At 36.7% G+C, this 15,565-nt stretch overlaps 1 protein-coding gene across 2 annotated transcripts in view; it reads left to right on the top strand.

Moving 5' to 3' along the window:
- The window catches only part of LOC123865201 (zinc finger protein Gfi-1b), an 80,204-nt gene that overhangs the window by 40,922 nt on the left and 23,717 nt on the right, over positions 1-15,565 (top strand). The window contains exons 3-4 of one of the 2 annotated variants that reach the window (XM_045906089.1): positions 5,126-5,771; positions 6,260-6,429. In XM_045906089.1, the coding sequence (XP_045762045.1) occupies positions 5,126-5,771; positions 6,260-6,429 (816 nt within the window). Of the gene's footprint in view, positions 1-5,125; positions 5,772-6,247; positions 6,430-15,565 lie in introns of both variants that reach the window. The other variant, XM_045906081.1, reaches the window with a different exon arrangement.

Here is a 15,565-nt window from a genome sequence, read left to right as displayed (position 1 = left end):
CTTAACTAGATTGTGCCTTGCCTAGAATGGACTGCGCTTGTTAGGAAACCAACTTGTAATGGAATCGTCCATTATTGGATTTAACTTGGAATACCAACTTTATACTAGCGTACAATATTTATACGAGCGAACCGCCCCGGTTCGAAGCTTATTACAATTTTCATAGGGATCTCTAATTTTTTGAATATAAAATATAGCCTATGTTACTTAGGAATAATGTAGCTTTCTACTGGTGAAAGTTTAGTTTTACCGGTTTAGTAGTTCCAGAGATTACCCCTTAGAATCAAACTTACAAACTTTTACTTCTTTATATTTTTAATATTAGTATAGATAACTAGATGCCCAGCTATTTCTGTGTGTTACAGTGAATTATTGTAAGGGTTGTCACTCGAATTTGCTTGTATGACTATACCTACGTGTAATTAGTGTAGAAGAATTTACTAACACCAATAGAAATTCTTCAATCAGCCTGGTTAAGCAACGTAGGTGGTGACTGACTTAGGGTGTCCGAATTTGGTCATTTCGTTTCCTCCAATCAAAGTCAAAGTCAAAGTCAAAATCATTTATTCAAAGTAGGTACAATTGTACTCCTTTTGATGGTCCAAATTGTTAGACTTGTACGATATAGTGGTGATAATTAATTACGTTACTTAAAACTAAAGCTACGAGGATTCCAAACGCGCCCAATAGCACGTTAAGTCCCGATTATTATTTATCACTAACATGTGACGATAATCTTAGGCTGCATCATCACTTGCCAGCAGGTCTGATTGCAGCCAAGCGCTAATCTTCAAAATTTAAAAAAAAAACCCCGCGTTAAACAAATCTCGTCCTTTTATTTGAGTGTGGAAAGATTTGGAAACCCGCTGCATTATTATTCCAAGGAAACTTCCACCATTGTATGAATAAAGGGTTATATGAACTCAGCAACGAGAAATACGATGCAGAAAGATTCTTCAATATTTTGATTTTTTAAGCTGGAATAATGATAATAAAATGATTGACACCACGTTCGCAAACATTGTACAGAAAACCCATGATAATCAAAACTTCAAATAACTTAAATTATCTTATTACAAAACAGTACAATGGGGCCCAATAATAACCATCCTTACAGTTCACCCCATTACCCTGAATGGGGTCCCATTCAACAGTTCGCATGGCCATGAATTCGAGCATACTGTCGGGGAACAATGAATCTAAATAACCATTAATATGTAATAAATACTATGGGGTAATAAAGCCCCGTAACTCGTGGGGGACAAACAAACAAGTGTACGGAGGCAACCCTAAACTGCGGCTGTTGCAAGGGACTGAGCGTAAAATGGGACAAAATCATCCCCGAATTCACCGATCTTTTTATTGTTTTTTTTTTTTTTTATATATGGCAGGTATATTGCAATTCACCTGATGTTTAGTAATAGAGATGGGCATTATTGCTACTTTCATATCATTTGGTGAAATTATTTTTTCTTTTACAAATACTGTAAGCATTCATCGCGAAAAGTGGTTTATCAATTTTTGCACAAGCTTACAATTGTTTGCTACATTAATTTCATTAGGAATTATAATCAATAATAGAGTTGATATTTTCACAGGTGGGTTTTCACGGAAAATGAGTTTTTGGTTTACGACCATTAATTGCTCGCAATTTTTGCCCCTTAGCTCAGATCAATGACCATCGGCGCGCGAAATTTAAAAAATATAAAGAATTAAGTGGAATTAAATATATTAATTTTTAAACTTCGTGAGATTTTGCTCTGTAATTCTTCACAGGACATGAATTAGGTTAAAAATAGCTAGTGTCACATACGAAAAGGCTTTTCATTTGATTTTTCACATGCTACCTGTATAAACCATCTCTACAAATTACTATATGCTGTACAAATCAAACGTTACAAGCTTTACTGAACAAGTTTTGTTTATTCAAAAGCATGTTCTCTGCACTGCGATAAATTTAGAAAATACAATTTTATCAACCCTAAACCCCGGAGGCTCAATAATGATATAAGAACGAACTGTAATTTGAAAGGTCGTAAGTTCAAACCAAATTCAGTATTACAAAGTTTGCCATATCTAGCATTTTACCTATACCTATTGACAAAAGTTTTGGTTAGACTAGAAACGAAAAAAAAATATTTGAGGAGCGGTTGTAATATTTAATCTATCTGTAATTTCTTGGTTGTTTAGCACCATTGTTATTTGTTGAAAATCGTATGGTCTATTCATGGTCTATTTTAATAAAATGACAACCTGTTAAGTAAATTTTGAAAAAAGACTGTATTTGAAATCCAACGCAAATGAAAATTCAAACCCAGTCTCGTACTTATGACATGGTAAGCACACAGTGTTGTGCTATTATAGAGGTCGTCAAAAAGTCCGTAACAGTTCGATTGGTTCTGCTCCGGATGCGGACAGCTGCAGCATTTCAGACATAGGGGTCGCTCTTCATTAGTGGAACTTGTCTCGGTGAGATGGATGTTTGTTTTGGGACCGCGTGAGCTCGCCCTGATGGTTTCTTGATGATCTGTGGATTATTTATTAGGTAGGCTCTATCATGGAGAAAATTGTCGACAATCGATTATTCTGTCATTTGCACTATTTTATGATAATTTTGTATTGTGCAAATGACGCGATCGTATTGTAAGTCAATTTTACTTACCATTTTGCCCATGAGCTTTTATTAATGATTTCACTGACCTTTATGACCTTATACCACTCGTAAGAAGAAAATATTTTTCCATTGAAAGTTCCTCAGTGTTATTCAATTTCGTACTGTAATTTACAAAACTAATTACCTAGTAGGTATATGTAGGAGTTATACACTAATTTATAAGAGTGTATTCAGAGTGCCTGCCCTTACAAACGGAGTAAATTCTCCTAAAAGTAAATGAAATTTTGACACGTTCTACAAGTTAATATTTGTGTTTGTGGTTTTTCAGATTTCCGTAAATAGATTATCCGTATTTATATTACAAAATACACCCACAGTTGCAGTCTCACATATTATTAATTTTGTGAACGTGTCTACAAAATTTCAATTAATTGGTTAACATTCAAATAGGAATTAAACTCTGTTTATGTGGAGAACTCTTGGAAGACACTTTTACAGATCATCTAATTCTGTGGTCATCAAAATGCCAATAGACAAAAAATTGTCATAATAACAGAAATAAAATAAAATATAACTTAAACTAAAACATATATTAAAATATTACATTTAACCGTCTTCCGTCGGTAAACTTGAACTCTAAATATTTTATTATATTAATTTGCGGTGTACAAACTAAATAAACTTTAGTTTAACAATGTAGGATCATTGTACGCTCTAGTTTCGTTGACTCGCGCCCGCGGATTAGCGAATTGTAAAAAAGATTGGGGTCCGGGGTCCCTCCGACCCCAAGTGTTAATTACTGGGGTTGGGCGAGGGGTAGAACAGATGAAAGTCAATTTGCTTCTGCGACATGATACGGCTCATTTCATCGGAACTAGGGTTACTATACTTTTAAAAACACTACGCATTTTAGGAAATTTTGAGTATAAAATACTATAGTAAATAAAAATTCAAAATTCAAATTATTTATTCAAAATCACTCTAATATTATTAAGGTGAAAGTTTGTGTGTGTGTGTGTGTGTGTATGTGTGTGTGTGTGTTCACTTCACGCAAGAACTACTGGATGGATTTGGCTGAATTTTGGAATAGAGATAGATAATATCCAGGATTAGCACATAGGCTACTTTTTATCCCGGAAAATCAAAGAGTTCCCACGGGATTTCAAAAACTTAAATCCACGCGGACGAAGTCGCGGGCATCATCTAGTAGGTAATATTTACACTATGTATTAGTCAGTTGTTGGAGTGGTAAGATGATATAGTGGTGATAATAATTAACACCACTTTATCATCTACGTAACATTCAACCTAAAGCTACACGCCCCAAATGCGCCCAGGTTATAAAAAAATAATGTCATATCATTGTAATTTTAGTATGTTTTCATGCAAAAATTATAAATGCAAAAGTGTGTCTGTCTACTAGTTTTCCACGGCCCATCCCATCCATGAGATAGTTTGAATCCCAAGGATGGATATAAGCTACTTTTTATCCTGGCAAATCAGAGTTCCCATGGAATTTTCAAAAACCTATATCCACTGGATGAAATCATGTATTTGCTACAGAGATAGCTTTCAGCCTGGACTACTTTACTTTAGGCTACTTTTTACTTGTATGCCCACATGAAATCACAGTGTTCCCATGGGATTTAAAAAAAATCTATACCCACACGGACAAAGACGCCGGTTTCAAATAGTAGGTACAGTTATCATTTTGCTATACATATTTTTATTTATAAGGTTTGCTCAAAGTTCTTACCAAAAATAGACTTTTGAAAGTAAAAGTCCGCATAAAAAGGGGTCGCGTGGCAACCCTTGCTCCGGGAGCGACAAGTGTGGCACCTGCGCTTTTTCACTGGCCTAGGGGCGTTTCAGGGTCCTTTGTGCTCTTTTGCCAAACAATAGCGAATTGCATTGTATCCCTTTAAGCGCCCACTGCAAAACATATTCGGTGTTCTGCTACATTTTCCCCACAAGCTGCTTTTGTGACAACCCTAAGAGTTCTTGTTTGTTGATCTTTTGTGGAAGTAGGCTGTTCCTTAGGGTTACGCGTTAAAATAATGTTTTTTGTTGGTTTCTCTTGTAAAGAGGCTGTTCATTAGGGTTACCAACTCCGTCACGTTGGCCTAAGTATGTTTATTTATTCAATAAATCCTCTACTACTAAATTATTCAAGAAAAAGTTGTACAGCCAATGTTAAAACTGAAAATAGAGACGTAAGATTACAGTCGTAATGCATTATTGTAACTCTTTTTATAAAGTTCATAACGTGATCAATAAAATCATTATCATTAGCAACCGATAGACTCCAGGTCTCTTGTAGGGTCTCCTACAAGTCACGATCTTGTTCCGCCTGAATCCAGTGTGTCCCTGCGACTCGCCTAATGTCGTTCGTCCACCTAGATCAATAAATTATAAAATTTGATTACTTATCAACGAGACAAAATCTTCATAATAGGTACTTACCTACTATTTATTTTGATGATGGCCTAATATAGAAAATATTCTTTTCAGACGATATCAAATTCGGCATAAACCGGCTAGTAGGCGAAAGGACAGACGAAGAAGACAACGAATCACATAACAACGAGACCTCAAGAGCCGAAGACGTTTCCCCCACATCCAGATGCGGTAGCCCCTGCTGGGCACCATCCTCACATTCCCCCAGATCCATACGCTCAACATCCCCAGAACTAGAAGTCGACTCCCCTCCATCGTCCCCTAGAAGGCTCCCAGATTCATCCCCACCTTTAAAACGCTCCGAAGCTTTTTCCGTCAGTGCGTTATTACGACCAGATGCCCCAAAAGTGCAACCTCAAAGACCATTTCTGTACCCAACTTTACCATTTACGGAATTCTTAAGAGACGGCGGTCTTGGTTTACCAGGATGGGGGAGTTACAGCAACTTATACCTTCATGCAGTGCAGGCTGCAGGACCAGAACTGTTAAGATTAAGAGCAGCTGTTCTTGGAGCTCCAAGTCCTTTGTCCAGACCATTGCCGATAGGAGATGTTTACTCGTGTGTAAAGTGTGAGAAGATGTTCAGTACTCCGCATGGATTGGAGGTACATGCGAGGAGATCTCATAACGGGAAGAGGCCGTTTGCCTGTGAACTGTGCAGTAAGACTTTTGGACACGAAATCAGCCTTAGTCAACATCGGTGAGTCTTTTGGTATAGTTTATTATTCTATTTCATCTCCTTTCATGTATCTATTATTCTCATCAATACTTCGCATATATTACCCCAAAGTATCAGGGACATATCATGACTCTTTCACAGTTACAAGAATCAATGTCCATTGCCAATTTCCTAGCAATTTGTTTGTAATGTATTTATTTCAGTTCAGCAACAAATTACTTTATACATATAAAGATTAACTTTAAAATGTACTACGACTGAAACCGAACAACTTTCCTGTATTATTTTTTTCTGAATTCTCAAGTCGAATAATAGATAACAGCTATTCCAGAGCTAAAGAGCTACTTAAGATTCTGTTATCTTTGGTTTTATGTTCTGTGTATTTATATTATATTATGGTCTTCAAAAAAAATCATTCATCTTATTTGGATTTACTGTACTTTTATTCTGTGGCATCAAATCCCTGTAGGCACTAAAACTGACAACCCTTTCGACAGGGCTGTCCACAGCGTAGAGAAAGTGTTCGAATGCAAGCAGTGTGGCAAGACGTTTAAGCGTTCCAGTACGCTGTCCACCCACCTGCTGATCCACTCGGACACCAGGCCGTACCCTTGCCAGTACTGCGGGAAACGGTTCCACCAGAAGTCTGATATGAAGAAACACACATATATACATACTGGTAAGTCGATTTATTTATTAGAATGTACGGGTAACTTTAATAAATGTGGAATTAGTGATCAAAAATCACTGGCTCGGAAATCACTTACTTATTAATCCGCCATTTCTACTATTTTCTGTTTCAGTATATATGAAATGTTCTATATCCATCTAAATTTAGATAGGTCTATATAATCCTAGATCTTTTCGAAGTTGTAGTCTATGTTAACAGGGCTTCATCCCTTAAACTGGATGTCACTATTAACGGAACAAGGGTCTGAACTCTGAATTATTCATTCGTTCTTCCCCCTGAAGTGAGTCGTTTGATAGAATTTTTAACTCACATATTTTATCAAGTTTACGATACCTATTTATTATACTTCTTATAGCTTTCGAATTTGTAAGTCGGAGCTTTTTAAAATTAATGTCTCTTTGGTTATAACTTGGCATATTATTAGGAGTTTTTCTGGTCCATACTAAAGAATAAATAAAATGTCGGGTTAGCTAACTTGAAAGTTTGTGCAGTCTAAGTTAGTAATTTAGTATTACATAATTGTGCTGAAATTGTATGTAGTTTGGTTAATCATCATCTCAGCTCATCGCCGGCCCACTACAGAGCACAAAACTTTAAGAACATTGTGGATAACTCTTAGATATTATGAAGATTTCCTCGCGATGTTTTCTTCACCTGTAAAGCAGTGATATTTAATTGCTTGAAAACCACATGACCACGAAAAGTTAGAGATGTTTTTTGGGTAAAACCCCGGACGACAGAAGTTTTGTTAATTTCTAATATCTTTTTAGCCATATTTTATAAGTCTGCTGTTTATTACGTGTATTCTATATCGTTTAAAGATCTGTGCTAATTTATTTTTGTAGGGCATAAAAATATTCCTCACGGATGACCCAGGTTTACAAATTGTAGTTTTATCTGAAACTAAATTCATATTTACCTTTATCCTCTAGTACTCTAGTTGCTATTGTTATAAAAATCACACAAATAGTTTTGGGGTTATCTTGTATGTGGATTCGGTATGACCCTCGGCGAATCTTATCCTTCGGCTTAAGTGTTAACGAAACAACAAACTTTGTACCGCAACATCTTGTATTCATGAAGGGCTTCAGCTACACACGGTCGTTGAGTTTGAATAACCGATGTATATTATCATACAAAGCGATGATAACCTAATCTTCTAGTCGGAAGACCTAGTCCTCTTTTCGGAGTTATGTGCGTTTTAAGCAATTAAAACTTAATCACTTGCTAAACAGTGAAGAAAAAAACATCATGAAAAAACCAGCATAGGTACCTGAGCATTTTCCGTAATATTCTCAAACATGTATGAAGTATGGTATACTTCGCATTCGGACTTGGCCAGTGTGATAGTCTAAGGCCAACCTTTATCATTCTAAGAGGAGATCCGTTCTCCGAATCTTAGAATAAGAATTTTATAATTTACTGCAAACGCCCCTGCAAACGCCCTAACTGATCTTAGGTGCATTAATATAATTGTAAGCCTCACAAGAAATCTGATGAAAGATCATCGCTTCTCTTCTCCCTTGAATCTTAACAGAATTATTACTGAGCGAATCATCTTATTAATTACTAGAGCTGTATATTTAAGACACAACCTAGCATTAAGATATTTTACTACACTTATCCCACTTCTGATGTTCATGCTCGCAACACACTTAAGCCGTGTGTGTCAGTAACACAATCGCTATATAACCCACCACAAACGCCCCCGTTTCCCTTCCCGCGATTATTATAAAACGCCCTAACTCATCTTAGGTGTTAATGTGCATTAATTATGGCGGGGGCGCTAAGATGTTGTGACAGTGTTGCCGCTTTGATAAACACCGCCTCTTAAATAGAATGGCGGGTTATCTTGAGTAATTGTCTTCAATCTTAGATGAAATTCTTCATAATATTATGAGCAATATAGGACGACATTATTATAAGACTTCAACTTGTGCTATGATGAAAATCACTCTCGACTCAAAACAATCTTTTTAATATAACGTAGTTTGTTTTCCTTTTTTTTGGTTCCTTCGAACAATTTTAATCCATAATGTACCTTTAAAAAAAAACTGATGCCACCGGTCTTGCGCCGCCTGAATCCAGCGGCTCCCTGCACTGTTGATGTAATCTGTCCACCTAGTGGGGAAGTCTTCCAACGCTGCGCTTTTCAGTGCGAGATCATCATGCTAGCTGCTAGCACCTTAGGACCCCATCGTCTATCATGTTTTCGAACTACGTAACCCGTACGGTGTCCATTGTCACTTCAGCTTCAACGGATGGTTATGGCTCTGGTTATCCAACGGATCTCCTCATTTATGATTTAATCACGTAGAGAAACTCCAAGTATAACTCTCTCAATCGTCCGCTAAGTGACCCTGAGGCCATGTCTGAAGTCTATTATGTCATCACTTGCAACACTCACTGTATGAAGACTAGTCTTCAAGCACTGAGGAGTTTGGAGGAAGTAATACCTTAGCAATAATTTATTATCTTGTTGAAGCACCTATGTTGAAAGTGGAAACATAACTCATCCCAGTCCTGCCCATAACCCGCAATTCACAACGCTAAGCACTATCAGAGATTCATCGAGAAATTTCCTTTTATGTAACGTAAACAAGGTACTTGAGATCGCCGGGAACGCTTTCAACATACCTATGAAAACACCTACCGCACCCCAGTTCATTTAAGATGAGGGTGGGAATCGTGATTCAGGCGTAGATTCACTTTTCATTGCTTTACAGGGGTGGGAGAGGGATGGGGATAGTTGAGACATGGAGCGTGACTGAGAGATAAGATTTAAGGTTGGGTTAGTTATCGTGGCACATGTTCACGGAGGTATAGAGTTTTGTAGATAGGTTATGGGTCGGTGAATAAATTCAGGCGAGGTTCTTTGTAACTTAAGCGAAACTGAAAGGTAAAGATTAGAATGGTTTGGAAACATAGATGAGTAATTTTACAGCATTTAATCACTCGTATTTATCATTGATTCTTACTTTATATAACCTCCCATAGTGTACCTACTATCATATAAATATTCCGTGTTGATATGTTCGGTTTAAAGCATAAGACTCTCTTCTTGACCTTTAACGCTGAGTTGTTCGAAACAAATATTTAAATGGATTTAATTCCTATAAAATATAATCACAGCAATTCTATGAAGTCTTTTGATTAAAAAGTAGTTTCAACATGACATGATTAACCCATTGCCGGCTCACTCTTCTCCGAATGAGAAGGGTTTTAGGCCATATTCTGCCACGCTAGCCCTGAGCGGATTGGCAGATTTCACACACCTCTCTGGCATGCAGGTTTCCTCACGATGTTTGCCTTCACCGTTAAAGCAAGTGATATTTAATTGCTTAAAAACGCACAAAACTGAAAAGTTATAAGTTAAGAGATGCGTGCCCGGGATCGAAATTTTGCTAAGTTAACTTTGTCTAGTTTTAATATACTTACATATACTAAATTTCAGGACTGTGGCGCGCTCTTAGAAAGGCCTATGTCCAGCAGCGGATGCTTACAGGCTGATGGAATGGAATGGAATAAAAATTTCATAATCCATAGATACATCATTTGAAAACATCTAGCAAACAAAGATACAGTTACCTAATAACACTTATCACATAATTCCACCCATTAGCAACCGCATCCTCCAAACTCAGTCCCCCTTCCTTGATCCACGTGTAAATTATTAACAATATCAACTTAGCGAATAGTTGCGCGAACAGCATTTTAATCAGCGTCTCAACTTGTTGATTAATGTGCCACCATACAATTTATCGTCGAAATTTTATTTATAATTGCGCCAGCTAAATTAAATGGGGAGCGATTAGTCAACGTCAAGACGTAGGACCGCGACCCGCGATTTGTCACCTCTCTCCGAACCGGTTTAATTCGACGCTAATTGAGCCCCGAACTTTGTTACCCCTGCTCTCTACTGTCTACCTGTTAGTACGGTAATTTTCAATTTAGTAGTTCTAAGTTAATTAATCATTCGGTTTAATCAATTTACATACATACTCGTCCTTTGCATTTGTATTACTATCCAAAATCTCTTCCTTACTGCTTAGTTTTACTAAATTTCGTATCTTATTCTACAAACTCATCGCTCTTAGAAATAATATTAAGATCCATAAGTTATGAATGCTTGTAATATCTATGTCTGATTTCTAAATCTTTACCGATATGTCTTCAACTATATTAATAGTTATATTCCTGTCATTTCAAAGTATGTTATAAAATATCAATATTCTTGTAGTGTATTTCAAAAACTCTATGTAGCTAATATTTATTAGATAGATGTATTACTACAAGTATATAACCATCTGTAAAGAACTTTAATATTTTAGGCGCAACAGAGCCACCCTGCAACACCCCAGTCATAATTACAAAAGAAAAAGAAATTAAAAAACTCAAATCCATTTTTGAAAGGGATTAGAGATAAAAATAGGCTTTTTAACAGACAAGTAGAAGCAAAATCATCCAAAGTGCTTAGGCGAGCTTCATGAATGTTTGATTTTCAAAATGCTCGAGGTGTTTTTTAAACGCTCTTCCTGCTCTTAATTAGTCAGGGAATAAACAAGAGGCACATTAGCTCTCGCTATAATTACAAAGCGGTTGAATTTTCTCTCTCCCTCTAGCTCCTTTTTAGGGTTCCGTAGCCATGGGTAAAATGGAGCTATTTTAATGTCACTATTTTGTCTGTCTATCTACGTCTCACAGACAGGTCTCTAGCTCGTAGACGAAATGTATTACAAACCTAAAATTTTGGTATTTGGTGTAAAACGTTGACCCAGAACCGAATATTTAAATTGTTTTTCAGAGGTGCACCATGAAAAAGGAGCCGGAAAATGTTTTTTTTCTTACCCTAGCATGTAGAGTATCAGTGACTAGAGCTTTTTGAGTAGAGTACGAATATATATTTTGTTCTTTTTATCTTAAAAATAAATATTGAAATAGGAGGCCATCAAAATTGTCAGTTTTAGACCAATTTAGTGACAGGTTCTATCTCAAACCCTAACTAGTTAGAAATATGATATTTCGGTATATAAATTCAAATTCAAAATATTTTTATTCAATTAAACTTTTACAAGTGCTTCTGAATCGTCAAAATAATCTACCACTGCTTCGGAATGCCGTTGGTTCGGCCGTTGCCGTTGGTTATAATAAGTACCTACCATATACTGCATTAAACAACTAAAAATAACGATCCATCAAGTATTTTGTAAACTGTGACCAAAACATAATTATATACGGAACCCTAAAACCGACTTGCACTTGCCCGTTTTTTTGGTTTTTTCCATTACTTCCCGACTGCGGTTTGTTCTGCGGTGAAGAATTTAGAAGCATTTGCAAAATTGGTTTGCATTGTTATGCAATTAGGGGATTACGATACTGCGCTTGCCTGTTGGGTACTCTTAATTGTTATTTAATACATTTTTTTGCTAATGTATAATTTTTTTTAATACTGCAGTAAAAATAATCAAGATTAACATGAATAACTATATAAAATACAGATGAATATTATTACCTAATAATTTTCTCATATTTTTTTTAAATTAAGTATTTGAAATAATAAGTCGATAATCAGTTTTACCAATCATTGGAACTTCTAGTAAGCGAATATTTTTTTGTTGCAAACATTTGTAGAGAAATTAGCATCGGATAAAGATTCCTGGGCAAAATTAAAAGTATAAAACACTTCATAATTGCACGTTTGCGCCAAATGTTCTTAACTTTTCCTTTCAACTCTCTGATTACTTTTAAAGGCTTTTTCCCGACGTAAAAATAGCAGAAAGACATTTTGAAGAGTTCCCAAAGCGAATTCTAATTGCGTCATTGGATTCGTAAGGAGCAATTCGCAGTGAAAACGATTGTTACTCGAAAATTAGACTGAAAACCAAGATTTCTTTTGTTAATCGTTTTTAAAAAAATGCTTTTGAATATGTACCTACGCAGGAATGATGAGTGTTTTATAGAAGATGCCCGTTTTCGACATTAATTTTTTGTTTCGGTTTCCACCATTAGCCTCTACCTTGTATTTGACAGTACCTAACGATATGCTGGATGGTGATATCAATCAATCAACTGTTGGATATAGGCCTACCCAAGAGCGCGCCACCATATTATGGTGATATGCTTTGCCAATATAATCTATATACATATAATAAAATTGTAGAAAAGTGGTGTCTGTACATGGAAATATAAAAAAAAGTAGCAAGGGTTGTTATTATATCGATGCCAAACCCGAAATTGTAATTAATTTTTTTTTGTCTGTTTGTCTGTGTGTTTGTGCACGCTAATATCAGAAACGGCTTATTCAATTTAGATACGGTTTTCATTAATATATTGTAGTAAGCTTCACTTAACATTTAGTGTTTATTTCATGTCAATCGGTTCATAAATAAAAAAGTAATGTCAATTTAAAGAATCACGGCGAACATTTTTAACGTACAGAGTACGTACTACACGCCTCGCGCCTGAGCGTCCGTTGCTATATAAAGCGCACTGAGAGCTATTCCACGCGAACGAAGTCGCGGGCACAGCTAGTAATTAATATATCTAACCCCATAAAGGAAAAATTCGCGTTCTAACTCCAGTGACCCCATACCAAAACCTAAATTAAATTAAACCTGCATTATCATCAACCTATTAGCGACCGACGTAGAGCACGTCCTCAGAATGAGAACCGTTTAAGCCATAGTCTACTACCCGGGGACTTGACACACATTTTTGATGACACCCACCATCATCAAACCATCTGCGGCCCACTACTAACCACAGGTCTCCTCTCAAAATGAGAAGGGTTTTGCTGATAGTCCACCACAGTAGCTTAGTGCGGATTGGCAGACTTCACACACATTTTGAGAACATTATGGAGAATTCTCAGCCATGCAGGTTCCCTCACGCTGATTTCCTTCACCGTGAAAGCTAGTGATAACTACTAAATTGCACATAGCTCCGGAAAGTTAGAGATACGTGTCCGGGATCGAATCCTAGACCTCTCGATTAGGATGCCGGCGTTAACCACTGGGCAATCACCGGTCTATATATTTGCAAGTCTAAAATCGATCGATATATTAAGTTCCATTTTCGATAAATCTTCAAGCTACGTGCAGTAGATGAAATCGCAATCTAAGCGCAAAAATTAGGTACCTAATAGTATTAATTCATCTAAAACAAAAACTGAACAAACGAGTTAATCATACGGTGCAGAGTAAAAACAAAGTAAAAGTAACTGTCCAATCTCTCAAAACCAATTCTTCGTACAAGATTCAAGTCTTAGAGAATTCCGTCCACACTACCGGCTGGGTGGAAATCTAAGCGGTCCATAAGGAAGGGGGGGTGGGGGGTCGACGCCCGGGGGAACTGAATCAAGGAGTGCTACGTGCCTTGAGTTTAATTAAGGACTCTAGAGGGTCTTCAGATACTTCGATTTTAGTGGCGTTTTCTTTCCATTCCTTAAACACACTTCCTATTGAATGCTCTTGGTTCAATTGCGACGTTTCGCTGGGACAATGACTTTGTGTATTTCATGAGGTCGAATAAGACCTGTGTGCCGGTAAAAGTTTAAACATTAATTTTTTAGCAGTACCTAATACAATATGCTCACTGAATACATCGCATATTCTTTACAACTACATCAGCTGTAATTCTGCGAGAAAAAATTGATCCATTGTAAAGGTTCTTGTCACTTATTCTAGAATACACTAGCACAGTATAACCAGATTCATTGTAGTCTATTGATACTCTCCTAATTTATTAAGGGTTATATAAAAGGCTTGTCGCTTGGATAGACGGCAGAACTAACGCATCGTGACTGAAATAGCTTAAAATACTAAAAAGTAAAGCTATCAATCGTCTTCAGAAGATCCTTGATTACTTTGACTACATTGGCAGAAGGAAGGGACACGTATGAGTTGGTCAGACCAACGATTTGATCAAACCAACGCATCTATGTCTCCCACGGCGCTTCATCTGTTGTTAGGTGATTTTTAGTCTCAATGTTGACGTGGTGGAGGCGATGTGGTACTCTATCTAAATCCTTCTTTTTTCTTTTTTCTTTTTTCTATTGTGACATGTTTTAACATAAATCGAATTCGCACAAGCGAAATAACCGAATAGCAACTACAAAAAAAAATATCACCAGATTTATATTTTGCGTTCCCGTAACTCGATATCTCCACTCGCTAGGGATGTTACAGAAATCAGGTTGACGATTCCTTTTCTCACGCGAAAAAGTGACATTCCGAATTTGTATGCCGGCTTCACTCCTATACAATATTAGCCGCTCCCGGGAGAGGGGCATAATTAAATTAATGTCCTACCCTCTTTTGCCCCGCGTTTCGTTTCCAGTAATCCGACACCTGCATTGTTTCTACTTTGGAACTGTTGGTGACGTACACAGACAAAAAAAATAGACTAAGGAATAAGGCCGTTTTGGCAAGAAGATACATTATTACCAGCCCAAGATTGATTTTCAATCGGATATTTTTAGGGGGGTTTTATAGGTGACTTATATGTCAGCCTCGTGGTTAAACACTAAATTAACATCAAAGTATGATTAAAGCTAAAGTTATACAGCCATTGATAGATAGAGATAGATTGTACTAGACTAGACTCGATTTCTGGGAGGTTTCTGGGACACCTCAGAGTTATAATAATAATTCATGACGCGCTTTACCACACCATCGTGAAGAAATCTTGTGAAAATGGAGTGTTTGCACAGGCAGTTCGTCTAAGATTTATATTTTTCGTCTTGACAGGCCTTTTCATAGCAGAAGGAATTTTAGGCTGTTACTTTGTTGCATGTAATTATTAGTAGAAAAATCAAACAGGTCTAGTCAATTTTTAAACTGCATGTCCTACTGCTGAATGCTTGGACGCATGAGGCGGGCGTACCTACATTATTTGCTCCATTTTTATGAACTACACTATTATCGAAGGCTCCATCTATGTTTTTCTTTATCTATGCCTAACTGTTGGTGACGTATTGCTGTGTACTAGAGGGAAATGGTTGGAGACGGCGATAACACCTTTTGATCTCTTGCTTTTTTCGAGATTATTTTACTTTTATCTTGGATTACTTAATATGCTTGTTTTTTTTTTATGAAACACATAATATTATTGTGTGATTAATATA

The sequence above is a fragment of the Maniola jurtina genome, chromosome 1 (genome assembly GCF_905333055.1).
Source record: "Maniola jurtina chromosome 1, ilManJurt1.1, whole genome shotgun sequence".
NCBI classification, from domain to species: Eukaryota; Metazoa; Arthropoda; class Insecta; order Lepidoptera; family Nymphalidae; genus Maniola; species Maniola jurtina.
The sequence above is the reverse complement of the archived record's forward strand: the minus strand, read 5'-3'. Positions and strand labels throughout refer to the sequence as shown.